We start from the raw sequence: 14,753 nt of genomic DNA, 5'->3' as shown, positions 1-14,753 counted from the left end.
ACTTCTGCTCTTTTCCTTTTGAGCGCAAGTTTCTGTTGCATCACACTGTTGGAACCTGCTCCTAGCCTCCCAAACTAGACCATATACTTTTCAAGCTTCAAGAGGACTTTTACAAGTCGTCATTTACCCAATATGAGGAGAGCGGAGCTAGGCCCTGTGGCCGATGCCTTCACATTTTCCAGGATCCAAAATGGAGGTTTATGCTTTAATTAGTAGGGTTTGAATGGGTATCGTTAGACAAAATGGCCATATCTTCCTCTCTGGTTGAAATTCCCTCCCTCCCACCACCAAGCAGTATTCTCAGTTGGCTGCTGGGGAAAGATTCTCACCCGGGCAGAGAGTTCATGAGTGTCCGGTGCACTTCTCTGGAGGAAGGCACTGGTCCCACTGACCAGGGCAGGGATCTCCTGGAGGCAATCCTCCTTCCGTGGGATCCTGGTTTGGCTTTGGTGTGCGCTGGCAGAAGAGAGATTTGCTTTAAAGCTCAGCCATGTTTAGGTTTACAGAACTTGTATTGCTTCTAGATGCTAGCATTGTAAATCAGGGAAGACATTTTGCGCCCAAGAGAACACAATCAACCTCATACATACCGCTATTTATTAAAGGGACACGGTGTAAACGGTCAGGTTCATTAGGAGAAACAAAAAAACCAAAGTGAATTTGATAAGATTTTAGTGCATCGTTTTCATAGTGATGTTGATTTTAAGTACAATCCAGACATTTCATAATGAAAAATAAAACAGAGACCGATCTACAACATCCCTTTAGAACAGAAAGTGTTTGGTCCATAATACAGGACGACATCCCTTGCCTTCCACATACTGCCTGTTCAGGCAAATCACTGTGTGGCACCAAAACCTTCAAGATTCCCTTGTTTAAACCGCTGCCCCCACCCCCTCAAAGATTGAAGAGAACAAGCGAGCGGGCAGATGTGAAAGGCAGCTTCCTTTCGCTCTTGGCATTCGTTTGTCAGGAGGCAGGTTGGTGGCCAGCTGCTGGGGAGCAAAGGGAACCAGCACAGTTCGGCAGATAGAGGTAATTGCAGGCAAAAGACAGCTGGTTTATTTCCACAGGGCAGAGAGACAGTCATGGTTTAAGCAGAGTGACTGTACGCGCGTTCAATGAGATGAGAGGTTTGTAGGTGGCTAAACCCTGTCCAATGCCCTGAATATCACCGAGCAAGAAGAACTTTCATGCAACCACTCTCCAAGCCACACCCACACACACACACACATTACTACCCTAGGGTAGGCTGTGCAAATAGGCGACCATAGGCCAAGCCAACACACAGGGTAAAATGCACCCAAAGGTAACCACGGACAACCCATGCACACAGGTGACCAAAGGGTAAAATGACCACAGGGTAAAATGCACCCAGAGGTAACCACGGACAAACCATGCACACAGGTGACCACGGGGTAAAATGCACCCAGAGGTAACCACGTACAACCCATGCACACAGGTGACCACAGGGTAAAATGCACCAAGGGGTAACCACGGACAAACCATGCACATGACCACAGGGTAACACACACAACCCCGAGGAAAACCTAGACAACACATACACACAGGTGACCACAGGGTAAAATGTACCCAGAGGTAAACCCAGACGAACCATGCACACAGGCTACCCTCGGGCAGGCTGTGCAAATAGGTGACCATAGGCCAAGCCAAATACATTGGTACCCCAAGGGAAGAGCTCCTCTAATGTACACATCCCTACCCCCCCACCCCCCCCCACCCGGGCAGACAACCATGGGGAAAACATGAACACAGGAAATCGTGGGGAAAGCCCCACGGAAAGCCACAAACAGGGACGCACAGGGGACACAATACACACCTCTAAACACAAACAGCTATGGGCGCAGGGAAACACATGCACAAAGGTGACCAGAGTAAAATGCACCCAGAGGTAACCACGGACAAACCATACACACAGGTGACCACAGGGTAAAATGCACCCAGAGGTAACCACGGACAAACTATGCCCACAGGTGACCACAGGGTAAAATGCACCCAGAGGTACCCACATACAACCCATGCACACAGGTTACCACAGGGTAAAACACACCAAGGGGTAACCACGGACAAACCATGCACACATGACCACAGGGTAACACACACCCAGAGGTAAAACCCATGCACACAGGTGACCACAGGGTAAAACACCCAGAGGTAAAACCCATGCACACAGGTGACCACAGGGTAAAACACACCAAGGGGTAACCACGGACAAACCATGCACACATGACCACAGGGTAACACACACCCAGAGGTAAAACCCATGCACACAGGTGACCACAGGGTAAAACACCCAGAGGTAAAACCCATGCACACAGGTGACCACAGGGTAAAACACCCAGAGGTAACCACGGACAAACCATGCACTCTAGCATACAAAGGTGATCCCAGCTCTCACACATTCAAAAAACGTCCTTGGCTTCTAGCGCGTTGTGGTTCAACAGTTGTGGCAGTCCAGGAAGCAATAGATTGCAGTTGGTATTGCCCAGTGGGGCCATTTTGCGTCAGGCTGGGCATCATTTGCCTCAAAATAATTTGCCCACAGTACATGGCAAATATACTAACAAAAAAAAGCAATTGTCAGGTTATTGAGGTTAGAACAGAGTTGCACACGCCCTGATGGGGAAAGGAACTCTAAAGAACTGGTTGGACACTCCCATCATAGAGGATAAGCCTTGTGCAAATAAATGATAATGGCTCCAGTACATTTTTCCAGGTAATCTACCGTGCATAGGGGCAGGAGGGAACGTCACTGCAAGTAAATATTCATGCAGCGTTAACTTCGGTGGGTCCAGTTAAGTGTTCCAGTCCCAAATGTATAATCATGGCTGCATATGTCCTTCCATGTGGCAGCCAGAAAAAAGTGGGTGCACGTTAGGTTTTCCAGGCTTGGTCCACCAAAGGAAGGTTCTCTAGTGCCACCTACGCATCCCCCTGCACAAAGAGGAATACTTCAGGGCTGAACCCAGGATTCTCTACGCACGGGTCTACATCCTCCATTGTCCATCCGTTTGGTCCCCGAAGCAGCACCCAAATACAAATGTGTCAGATGCAGTAAGGAGGGCCGGTCCACCCTGCCGTAACCTGCTCCCACAGGGCTCAGTCTCTGGCTGCGCGGTGGCTGGCAGGCTCTTCCCGTCCCGTTGGTGCTCAGCAGCACTTCTTCACCGGTGGCTTTTTTTTGGGTTTGTTAATCTTCACCACTTCGTTGGGCTGGCTCAAGCGGGCCAGGTTGTCCTTCTTGGCCTTCAGCACCATGAAGGTGATGGCGTTGAACATCTGAAAGAGAGATCAGAGGGTATAAGCACAAGGGGCAGTCACAGATCTCTTAATGCTTGCAGTCATGTTTATCCCACACTGCCTCAAGCACCCGCAGTGTGGGCTTCTCCCTCACTGTGGGCATCTCCCAAGCAGGGCCTGGCACTGCCCACAGCATGAGCTTCCTCAAAGCCTTGACACCCATCATCTTAAATAAAGCTTCCGACATTGTTTTTCAATAACCAGCAGTGCGACCATCCTTCCCATTGACACAGTGGAAGCTTCTAACCCAACGCGCCCCGCAGTAATTCCACGTAGTGCCTTCTCGGGCTTGCAACGTAACGTTTTACCAGCGGTCTCAGCGAGACCTTAACTGAAAAGCAGCCCGGGTAGGCACGTGTGTGGGAGAAAGTTCTGATCTGGTTAGTAATCTTTCTAGTTCCACCAGAAAAACATGAAGGCTAAGGTTGGTAGTTCTGCCACCATTTTCAGATGCGAAAATCCTGGGGTTCTTCAGAATCATGAGGGTTTGAGATATAATTCTGTCTCTTGTATGCAAGGGACCTTTGGCGCAGCCTTGGGCTGCAGCAGGCCTCACTGTTGCCCTAGTTTTGCTGAGAAGATGGGCTGTTTGCTTCTGTGAATGGAGAGGGAGACGGAGGATGGCATTAGCAGGTATTGGTGTGGCTTCATGTGTGCACCCAAGTGAATGAATGCGCCCCAGACCCACTGGACACGGTAGCGCAGGGCCAGTTCATACGAATTCTTATTGGACCACTGAGCAGGCCCATCCACTACCCTCCCCCTGATGAGCAACAGGAGTGGCAGGAACACGCCAGCCATCTGAAGAGGCTGCAGGACCCATCCCTAATTTATAGGAACAAGAACCAGGCCATGATCTGCAGTGATCTCACTTTCGTAGAAGATATCACTTTAGAGAGTAGACCATCTAAGAAGGCCTGGAGGAGAGCACGGGGCTTCTGAATGTAGCAAGAATGTTGGGTGTTTGTGATACCCCCGCCCCCCACCCCAGCTCCTTTTGCAAGAAGGCAAGTGCACCATCAGAGTGAACCTTGACCCTCTAGGCTACAATAAGCCACAATGCTCCCTACAACGCGCTCAGCAGGGCCAGAGCAGCTTAACAAGTGCTGCCCTATTCCCCCCCCCCCCGCCCCTTCCCCCGCTTGAGCTCCCTGTTCAGACAAGCTCCAGGGCCCAATCAGGAGGGGTTGAAAAATGCAGTTTCAAATCAGACATTTGGACCAGCATCACACTAATATCTGAAAAACATTTATTGAAGCAATATTTCTGTAGTTTGTATCAGTTTAGTATTTACATCCTGCGCATAGCCGCCATGTAGCGGAGGACTTCACTTGGTTACTTGATGGTCGGACCAGGGCGTCTTCAGTAACAAGATCCCAGTATATGACAGATGTACAAACCCTCCTCAATCCCACCCCCCCGCCCCACCCCCGAACACCCCTCAAAGATTCAAGCAGAGTTCTAATGGTTTCGTTTTCCACCCTAATTTTAGTTTGACATTATGAATTGTGCAGTAGAGAAATACACCTACGAAAAAGTGTAATCTGTAAAATCAGTTCTGTAGCAATCACGTGAGGCATCAACGTTTGTACTTAATCACCTGTTTCAATACTGCAAGAATCTACCGGCTGGCTGGGTGGGGGAGGGGCGGCACAAGTGAAACTAAAACTCGTGCAACTCCCAATAATACTGTTCCAGTGGCAGAGTTTTGCCTTTGCAGCTTGTTATATGGGTTTGATTCACATGGGGAGGGCGGTGGGGTGTCACAGCCCAGCGAGCAGCATGTCCCCATGGAGGAGTTGCGGGCTTGTTTGGGGGGCGGGGGGAGAGGGGGTATTAACGTCTACTTGTGAATGGAGCGTCTAGGCAGTAATTTTTTTGTTAACATACGCCATACAGTAGCCAACAGCACCTTGGCCAAGAAAGCCATTTTAGCTCTAGTTGTTTTGAGTGACATTTATTTTACTTGCCAGATTGCAGCAGCCTGGGGTGCATTGTGTAACGCACCTGGAAACGTCTGCCTTATTTGCTATGCTGTTCCCTTGATGTGGGGTATTACTGACATTTGTAGTACATATTGTCTTGCAGGCGATGGTGTCAATTGGGTTTGCATATTGCGTACAGCACTCCATCATTGGGTGGGCGGGGCAGGGAGCCGAGATGAATTGTGATATTCATAAAGGGCCTACTAACCCAGGGCTGCAGTTCAAAGGTGCAACACGTGTTCTTACTGCTCGAGCGTAGACGTGCTCGTGTTATCCACAAAGGATGGGTGAGGGGTCAAGTGAACCCACAAGTGCCCGCACCCACTTGTACCCGGCCAAACAGTCTTGCTGCATGTCTACTATAGTACTACTGCTTTGGCTGTCACGTGTGAAATCTCGCGACCCCACCCATGCTGCCTTTGTGCTTGGATTGCATTCCCTTTGCCCTGTCTCCCAGGCTTCCTGTTCAGTGCAATACTTTGTCCGTTTGTTTTACAGGGTGGATGTGACACTCTGGCCCCTTGTGCCGGTCGGGCCTCACTGCCCATGAGGTCCCCTGCACCAATAGGAGCCTGTGCTGTGGTGGACACCCCAGCACCAGCAGCAGGTCATGGCTTGTGCGTCACGTGCACCACAACGAGGGCCTGTTGGAGAAGAGGGAGGCATGAGCTTGTTCTGTGCTGGGGGCTCCAGGACCACTTGTGCTGTCATATGCTAGTGTTGCACTGCGTCAATCACTCGTTAGGAGGAGGAGGAGGATGGAGTGAGGGCATGGAATGAGAGCCCCCCTCAGCTGCTTGGATAGCACTGGCGCTATTGTGATGTTGTGGGGAAAGCTTGCGATTGATTCTTAGCTTGGCAACATTCGTTTCTTCATCTCTTTCAAATGGACAGGGTCTTATTTCACCAGTAAGCCTGTAGAACTGGATAACCCATTGTCATCGCTGCAGTGGTGCATGCTGTCCTGCCCGCAACGTGCAATCCCTCCCTCTCTTTGTCTGGAGTCAGGGGGTATAGTAGCGACTCCTGGATTTAAAGAGGGTCTTCGGAGATAGGATATAAATTCGCTTCTGGAGGGCCCTCCACAAAACGAGGTACCCGAGGGGACTGCTCTTTTCAGTTTCTTTTCTAGGTACAGAATCCAGAAGTCGACGGCTCCCAAAACAACTCTTTCTTCAACACAGAAACCACCCTAGTATAGGTGGGGAATAATAAATTGATCAAATTGGATTAAATGTCTCCCAACAGAAAGCCTGCATTCACGGATAACGCCTCAGTTTGTATCTTGCCGCGGGCACGGCTCTATATATTCACACACTGCCACAGGCAAGCAGCTGGTTACTGGTGTAGGGTTCTTTCTTCAGAGGGAGGCTGTACACTGCGCATTCCCTTTATGGGGGTCCTCCCTCGGTAGTAAACATGTGTGCCCTTTTAACAGGCTACCTCTGACATGAAGCCGCCATTTCAAGAGTGCAGGATGGCTGACGGGTAGGTAAAGCTTCCCACTAAGGCCGCTTGCTTCTTTACCCTCATTCTAGGATCACTGCATCGACCGAGCAGCCCAAAACAAAAAAACTGGGGGGCCCCATTAAGCACCAAAACTGTATCTTTCCTCCGACTTCAAAGGCACTGCAATCTTGCGCTGCTTTGAGGCCAGCAACATGAACATTGCGCCTTTGCTTTTAGGCTTGCAGGATGTTTAAGCCTTAGAGGAAGTGTGTGCATTTAGGAATGTGTACCTTGGATGGGCCCCGCGTGTGGCAAGGTCTTAGGAATGGGGAAGTTACTCGCCTGGGCCATCTGTAAGATTGTCTCTGGAATGTTCCAGAACTTTTTGGGGTCCTAATAGAATGATGTTCTTAGTTTCAGACCCCTCACTTTAGTCTGTAGCCTTAACACGGCGCCACAGCAGGAGCCATCCCCATTTTCTTTGTTAGAGGAACTGGGCCATCTGGGGATGGACACAAGGGATGGCTTGACCCCCCCCCCCCCCAAGACTAGCAACCACTGCAGAATCCATGTTACTCAATGCCAATGCACAGTCGGCTCAACTTGGAACATAACCCGAGCAGGGTTCATCCACGGTTCATCCATAGCCGCTGGACTGTTGAAAATGCATACACACATGAAAATCCACAACATTTTAACAAATGGTCTTATTACCAGACAACCAATTAAATTCTCCTTCAATAAAACCTTCAAATCGGTGTGGTGTTGCTCAAGTGTCTGGACTAGCTTTTTTAGACTGATTCCAAAGGGAAAAAAACAACAAAAAATCTGAAGAGGGGCATCGTGGGTTTCCAGTTATAATTCAATCGCAAGCACGTCTCAATACAGATGCCTACATTGTGAAGGCTTACACATTTAAGGTTCCAAACAACCACTAGAGGGCAGGATAATGCAAAGAATGCGACGATCAGAAATAAGACTGCTAGACATGAGGTTGCGATTCACCTGCTGCAAGCTAGTGTTCGAGACTCCCAGTAGCCAGTCACCCTCGGTCATGATGGTGTCCTTAAGCGCTGGGTGCCCCCTCACCCTAGGACTTTAGAAGGCTAGCAGTTTTCTCTTTCCACTCTAATGTGGAAAAGTAGGTTCACCATGCGCACCTGCTACTAACATGTATTACAGAGCACCAACCCAGAGGTGGTGGGAGAACACCTGGGCTTTGAGAATACCAAAAGGGAGACCAGACCTCCTCCCAATGGGATTCTAAGACATAGGGTGCCCCCCACCTCATACAGGTTAACTTGCCTTCCTCAACGCGACAGTTCTAGATCAGTAAATAGCCTCAACACCTCCTTCCACGTTGAAGGACACAGAATGCTAGCTGCACGCCCTAAACTCCTCGTGCTAAGTGAGTAGACGCTTGTTTCAACCCTCCCGGGTCCTTATTAAAGCAATCATAAATAGCAAAGTATCATACTTGAGGAGTGGAGACTTCTCGATTTGGTCTTTTGGAACGGATGGTCGGTTATCTGGTAGGAAGGCTAATGAATGTAGCTACTGCAAGGTCCTTCCATGAGGACAATCACCAGGATTACAAAATGGCCTCCTGTTACAATATATTTTCCATGTATGGCAGGATGGCCCCCCCGAGTCTACAGCAGCCGAGTCAGGTCCGTCCCGGTATCCATGCAGTGTGCCATGGCATGACAGTGCACACCACACGTGTGTCTACTCACCCAGCGCATGCGAGATGGGGCCCTATTTTACAGAATTGTCGAAACTTTACTTGGGACAGAAGGGCACAACCCCACTTGAACCCCCAGACACGCAGCAGCGTACCTTCAAATACTTTTGATCCGTGCAGCCATCCCCCTCATTCTAGTGCTCTAATTTTATAGTTTTGTTCCTCATGTTAGATGTTGTAAAACTTAAATTCCCCCTCCTCTTACAATCAAAATGTGTACTAAAAACAAATGTCCCTCCCTCACAGTATCCACGTTTTGTGTTCTAGAATTCTAGGTCCCCCTCCCCTCCCCGCCCCCCCTACACCCTACTCCACATGTTTGTGATCCGGAAAGTTCTATGCCAACCCCTCCTCCCCCCTTTCAGCTATGGGTTGGCATTCCAGACTCTCACCTCTTCCACATTGGTGTTCTCCTTGGCACTGGTCTCGAACAGCCGCACCCCCATCTGGTCACTAAATCGTTTGGCATCTGAGCTTTCCACTTGCTTGCGAGAAGGGTCCTCGTTCTTGTTGCCCACTGCAGAGAGGAAAAGGAAGAACAAGGGGGGGCGTGAGAAACAGAGGCCTGTGACAAGGTGTTCTGCAAGTAGCAGTGGCCCGAGTAGGAAACGCCAATGATTAATGGGTTAGGGCATTATCTGGAATTAACGCATGAACTTTTGAGAGATGATTTTGCTTCATGCATTTTTGTGGGTGTACTTTAGGTTCGGTTATGCAGCATTTGTACTGCGCCCTTCACCACCACGGAGCAAAAGCCGTGCCCGAACATTGGCTGTATTCTGACCCCCGCCTGGGCGTCATCAGATCCTGAACTTTCAGAAGAGCGAAAACAGAGTTCCAGATGGAACAGATAATCCGATAGACTGGGAGAATGAGGGGACTAATAGGAAGAATGTACAGGGTTGAGGGTGGAGGTATATGTTTGTAGATTATATGGGTGCGTCTGGTAACTGAAGGTCACTATATATATAAAAGTTGCTATATGGTGCCCTGTTACTCTTAAACATTCAGAAGAGCTGGGGTCTAGCATAGCACCGCTCTACTTCACTGCACTACCACAGAAGGCAACAGCCCATTCCCAAAGTCCGCAATAGGTCTAAAGTGTCTGGAATGGAACAGATCAGTGACGAGATTGTGTGGCTTTGTGCTGTAGTGTGCCAAGTGCCCCTCGGAGTGCCCACATATGGACGATTGCATTGAAATACGTGCTACTGAAGAGATGTGAAGATCATTTAAGCATATGGAAAGTTAGGAAAAGTGTAAAAAGCAGGTTGTGCATGGGGTTACTCTAGATAACTTGTGTGCGCTGCTTTTTTCGTGGATGCCATGATGGGCACGGCCGAGAGTTCAGACTTAGTGCAGGTGTTTGAGGCCTTTGAGGGATCTGGGCAGGCCCACCCTGGGCTGGTGCAGGGGAGTAAGGGCTAGGTCGAAAGGAAGAAGCCAGAGGCAGCATGGAATGGAGAGTAGGAACGTAACTGAACTCTGGGAAACACGGGGTATCGGGAGAATCCCTCGGTCTCCGAGAACTGGACCTTAAAAAGAGCAGGAAGATAAGCAGACAAGGTCCCTTAGGAAAGCGTGGCATGTGTTAGGCAAATAGCAGTAACGGCTGGTCCTGATAAGGGATGGAAACGTAAAACTATCCGGCTTAACTTGAGGGAAGCAGACGTTGGCCAACTGTGCAGGTAGTAAATCCCACTAGGCTACAGAGCACCTGCAAGAAAGATTTATACTGGACAGCTCCAAGACTGGAAATGCAAGAAAGGATTTGGCTGCAGTAGCACTTATTGGCACAGACTGCGATCCCTTCTTCCTTCAAGGGGTTGTCCAGTTTATAACCAGAAGCCAAAACCGAATTCTGGGGGTAATAACATCAAACTATTCAGAACTCGAGAGGTATAATCCTCCTCTTCCACCCAAAATAAAAAAGGGGGCGGGGGAGGGGGGGGAGTAAGTGGCCTCGCCAAGTACAGCCAGTACTGGCAAATTAACTCTAAACCGTCATGTTCCAAAAGGAAAACATCTGGAACAAAATCACGAAGTAAAATGGCAGCCATGTTTTAATTTCACAGACAAAAAGGTCATACACAAAGAGACCAACATTGTAGCCATCTTGTAAGTGACAAAGAAGGGCCAGCATGCACAAAAACAGTATGTAGCCATATGGAAATAAACAAAAGACTTCCCAGAAGGCACATCGCGCTGCGGCGAATAGTGCTTGCGCATGAGCTTAATCAACAATGTGCCACAGTACACATTCCCAGCCCAGAGATGGAATTGTTACTACGTGCGTTACCTTACCAACAGCGGCGTCGCTAGGTGGGCTGGGGGTCCGGCCCCTCCCTGCGAAACCCTGTGCCCCACATTGTGCCCCCCCACCTAAAACGAGCAGTGACCATGTTCTCCCCCTACTTTTGTCTGTGCCCCCCCTTACTTTGGTCTTTGGCCCCCTCTGTGCCCCTCTTAATTTGATACCTGGCGACACCACTGCTTACCAAGCAATAACTGGACCCATTTGTAATCGGCCAAATGAACAAGGCACGCGATGTTTTGACTTTAAACCGGTATGCCGATATTAAGCCAAGTAACCATGCGTGAATTATCCAGAATGGAATCCCACCACCGGATTACGTTTGTTCAAAGCCACATGCTCCGATTGTCCACGGGGGTTGCATGGCTGCATCATGGTGTGCCCGCAGGAATTCAGACACTGGTTCCCTCTCAAGTAAAGGGCGTCCGACTAGGCCTCCTCAACCAGTGCCATACTGTGAGTGATGGCAGCGCAGCACCAACGTCAGTTTGCTCTCTACAGAATCTCCAAAGCACATGTTGCCCAATAGACTGTACCAGTGTCTGTTCCCACCATTTTTGGTTGTTGCTGTGACTGGAGACAGTGTTATCGGCCACGAAGACATCATCCAATGCCACGGGGAATAATAGTCATCAGTGCTGGACCAGCGTATCTCGGATAGCAACAGGGACTTGACAGTTCTATACTGTAACTGGGCCTAAAGGCAGATTCGTGGCACATGTCTGCTGAATCCTGAATGTTGCCTAGCAAACGTAGACACGGACCGGAAGTCATTTTAGAGGCGGGGGTAGGGGGGGTGACCGCCAGGGATGGCTCTTCTCAACCCATGTGGATCCCAGGGCACAAGGAGTAAAAGTATGGTAGGGCTCATGAACATATAACAACTGAAATATGCACATTTCGTTGGAATGACCTTGCCTAGTCAACAAGCGCACAAAACAGGGCACATTAGCATAACCTCCACATCTCTCCTCCTCGTTCCAGTACTTACTTCTGGCACAGTGGCCTTCAGCGGTGTTGCTAGGTCTGAAAAAGATCCGGGGCTACACTAATGTCGAAATTGTCGGATTCGGGGCTAGCTTGTCTTTTGGTTGTAGCTCCCGACTTTCTATCTGGGACTACAACCAACAGATCCAGGGCTATACCCCCCCCCCCCTGCCCCCAACCCCCGCACCCCAGCAACGCCTCAGCCGGCCTTCATGACAAATTCTTCTCTTAGCATTCTTTTTTCAACCACACCCTCTCCTTCCCCCTGGATTATAAACTCATCCTTTCCCCAGAATGCCTCACTTTTTCCTGCCTTCAAGCAGCTGCTCTTGGTGTGCTGCTGGGAAGTGTGTGCTGCTTACCTCCTCGCTCTGCTGCAAAGGCAATGGTTTCGGCTCCCCTAACACCAAGGAGGTGAGGTCTCCTGGGTTCCCCGTTTGGTGCGAGGTCCCAGCGGAGCACAAGAAAGTACAGTGGCCCTCCTCAGGGCGAGGAGAAGTATATGGTCCTGTTTCTTTTCTGTATACTCCAGTAATTGAATTGAATGAACGCCAGCAATTAAGTGGCATACAGAATCACACGCGGATTAAGAGGATGGTCGCTGAAGTAAAGCAGCACCATCCCGGCACAGATTGGCACAAACACTACAATTCTGAAATATAAATTGGACGATTACCTCCAGTGAAGCTTCTTAAATTATTGATTTCCCCAATGAGATGCAGCTGCAAAGAGGCGTGGTGGAGGAACACGCTTAGCACAGGGGAAAAAAACAGGGGAAGACGAATAAAAAGGCAAAATGAGCTACAACAATGTTGGCCATTTTCTCTTTGGAACACACCGAGCAAGAACATGCTTGCCAATGCCCATTTAAAAAAGCAAAAAAGGCTTCCTACAAGTCACAGCATTAGCACGGGTGGCATGCAAAAGAACAATGCAAAAGAACAATGAGGGGGGACATGGTCTCGTCATCCTCTCCCCCACCCCCCCCCCCCCCCCCCGATCACTATGTGAAAAAAAGGATACATTCTCTAACCCGTATAAAGACTGGAGAAGGTTTTTGAGGCAGGCGCGAAGAGCGGAATCCAGGAGAAAGAAAAGCAGCAGAAGAGCTTCCTCTCGCAAGTTTCATTCCCCCTCTACTTCTTCAGACATAGAAGAGGAGAGTGGCAACGAAGATACAAGGGAATCATCTGGAAAAGGTGTTCCCTCAGGTGGCAGACTTTTATGGATTTCTAGCAAGAGGCAACCCCATCTATGTCACAGTAGGAGAAGCGTCCCCCGCCAAAGCAGTTTAAGTGCTCATCAAAAGTAGGGCTTCCTCGATTAAATGAAATAAAGGAAGACATTTTGAATGAATGGGCAGAAGCTAATAGAATGAATGTCCTGAGGTTTATTTACACAACTGCATCCTTTGCAGGCAGGAAGAGGAGACCTCGCTTACGCAGACCCTCTGCATAGATGACATTCTTCCAAGCCTTGTGCGGGTGGTCATGAACGCCAGAAGATGCAAGGGTTAAAGGCACAGTGGACAAAAAGGCTGATTCTGCATGGGTGGCTAGCGGGGACCTGACCACGTCCACCTACCGCGGCATTGGCAAAAATGCACACATGCATTCTACATCTCTCATAACTTTCCCCTACCTGGACTTGTGTGCTCCCAACCTACAGCGTGTTGGGACCATGCCAATGGTGAAAGGCACTATAGCAATTACACAATGGAGGCATATGTGGGTGTCCATCTGTCCCATAGGCGTAAGAGGCAGATGCAGCATTAGGAGGCTTTTTTCAGTTGGAAAAAGCCATTTAAGAAGGGACAGAAACTGCCCCGCCTTGATGAGCCTACAGTCGCACGTGGAGCTTCTTTCAGATTTGGCCTACGATGGGATGAAATCATCGCCGTGACCATGGGGGCTGTGTCGGCAAGATGAAGACACCTATGCCTGCGTGACTGGCACAGGGGTAAGGAAGGGCGGAGGCTCGAAGATTCCATTTGAGGGGCTAGGATATATGGCAAGGCCTTGGAAAATGGAGTACACGGGGCCTTCAAAGCGGATTAACCTGCAGATAAGCCGAGAAGATGTGGAACATGAAATTAATCAGTAAGGACCCAGGGGAAAACTATATCCGTCGAGAGAAAGAACCGCTTCCCAGCATCAAAGATTCAGAAATTAGACGCTGCTCCATCAGGGGAAGGAAGGCCCACTGCTGACTAGTCAGAAACCTTGATGCCAAGCAGGCAGGGGCTCGGCTCCTGTGGTCCCCAAAAGAATGGAGAGATTTGGCATTAGACAAATGGGTGAACAGTAGAAATAATTTTGGATATAGAATCCAGTTATCAGCACCGCGGTGCTCGTCTAGAGCAGCCACTGAGAGACGAGGAGCTGCCTCCTACTGGCCAATGGGGTGCGCCTGCATAACGCAGCACCATGCCACGACAGTGTGGTGCTGCCAGCAGTAGTCTTATATTGTGGAGAAAGTAGCCAAAAACAAGTCAGCATATTAAACCCATGCCTTACTCAGGGCGCTATGCATGAAAGTAAGGAAACAAACGCTGCCTACTTGTCCAGAGGCCTATATGGAATGGGGGAAATGACATTGACGATTGGAGCATTGTAGACCACTGCAAAACATTAGAACGGTAATAATTTTACGGTATTGTACATCCTCAGACAAACCGGCCTGCCGCCTGCTCCAAAGGCAATACCAGCTCTCTGTCCTAACCAAGAAGAGAGCTTATATCCAAGCCCGCGTCTCTGTGGCATCTAACAACTTGGCTGAACGCATTAAAATCTGCAAGGAACTGGCCAATCCTGCCGCAGTCTCTACCTCTCCTTTCCCTTCCCAGGCCCACTGCACGGCACTGGCTTCTCACTTCATCTCTAAAACCCAGGAAATCCTGTCCTCACGCTCCTCTTATCCCCTCCGTCCCTCTACTCCTACTCCTTGCTCTTCC

The 14,753-nt window shown here is 49.5% G+C and overlaps 1 protein-coding gene across 2 annotated transcripts in view; it reads right to left on the bottom strand.

Annotated features, from left to right (window-relative positions):
• Positions 1–655: 655 nt before the first annotated feature.
• LOC138580843 (ras-related protein Rab-35-like) overlaps positions 656–14,753 on the bottom strand; it is a 226,381-nt gene continuing 212,283 nt past the window's right edge. For both annotated transcript variants that reach the window (XM_069651707.1, XM_069651706.1), the window contains 2 exons: positions 8,892–9,016; positions 656–3,300 (listed from right to left, as the gene is read on the bottom strand). In XM_069651707.1, the coding sequence (XP_069507808.1) occupies positions 3,172–3,300; positions 8,892–9,016 (254 nt within the window). In that variant the 3' untranslated portion in view covers positions 656–3,171. The remainder of the gene's footprint in view (positions 3,301–8,891; positions 9,017–14,753) is intronic.

This window comes from Ambystoma mexicanum, chromosome 3p (genome assembly GCF_040938575.1).
Source record: "Ambystoma mexicanum isolate Mex_15411 chromosome 3p, UKY_AmexF1_1, whole genome shotgun sequence".
Classification (NCBI taxonomy): domain Eukaryota; kingdom Metazoa; phylum Chordata; class Amphibia; order Caudata; family Ambystomatidae; genus Ambystoma; species Ambystoma mexicanum.
This window is presented reverse-complemented; position numbering and strand designations above follow the sequence as displayed.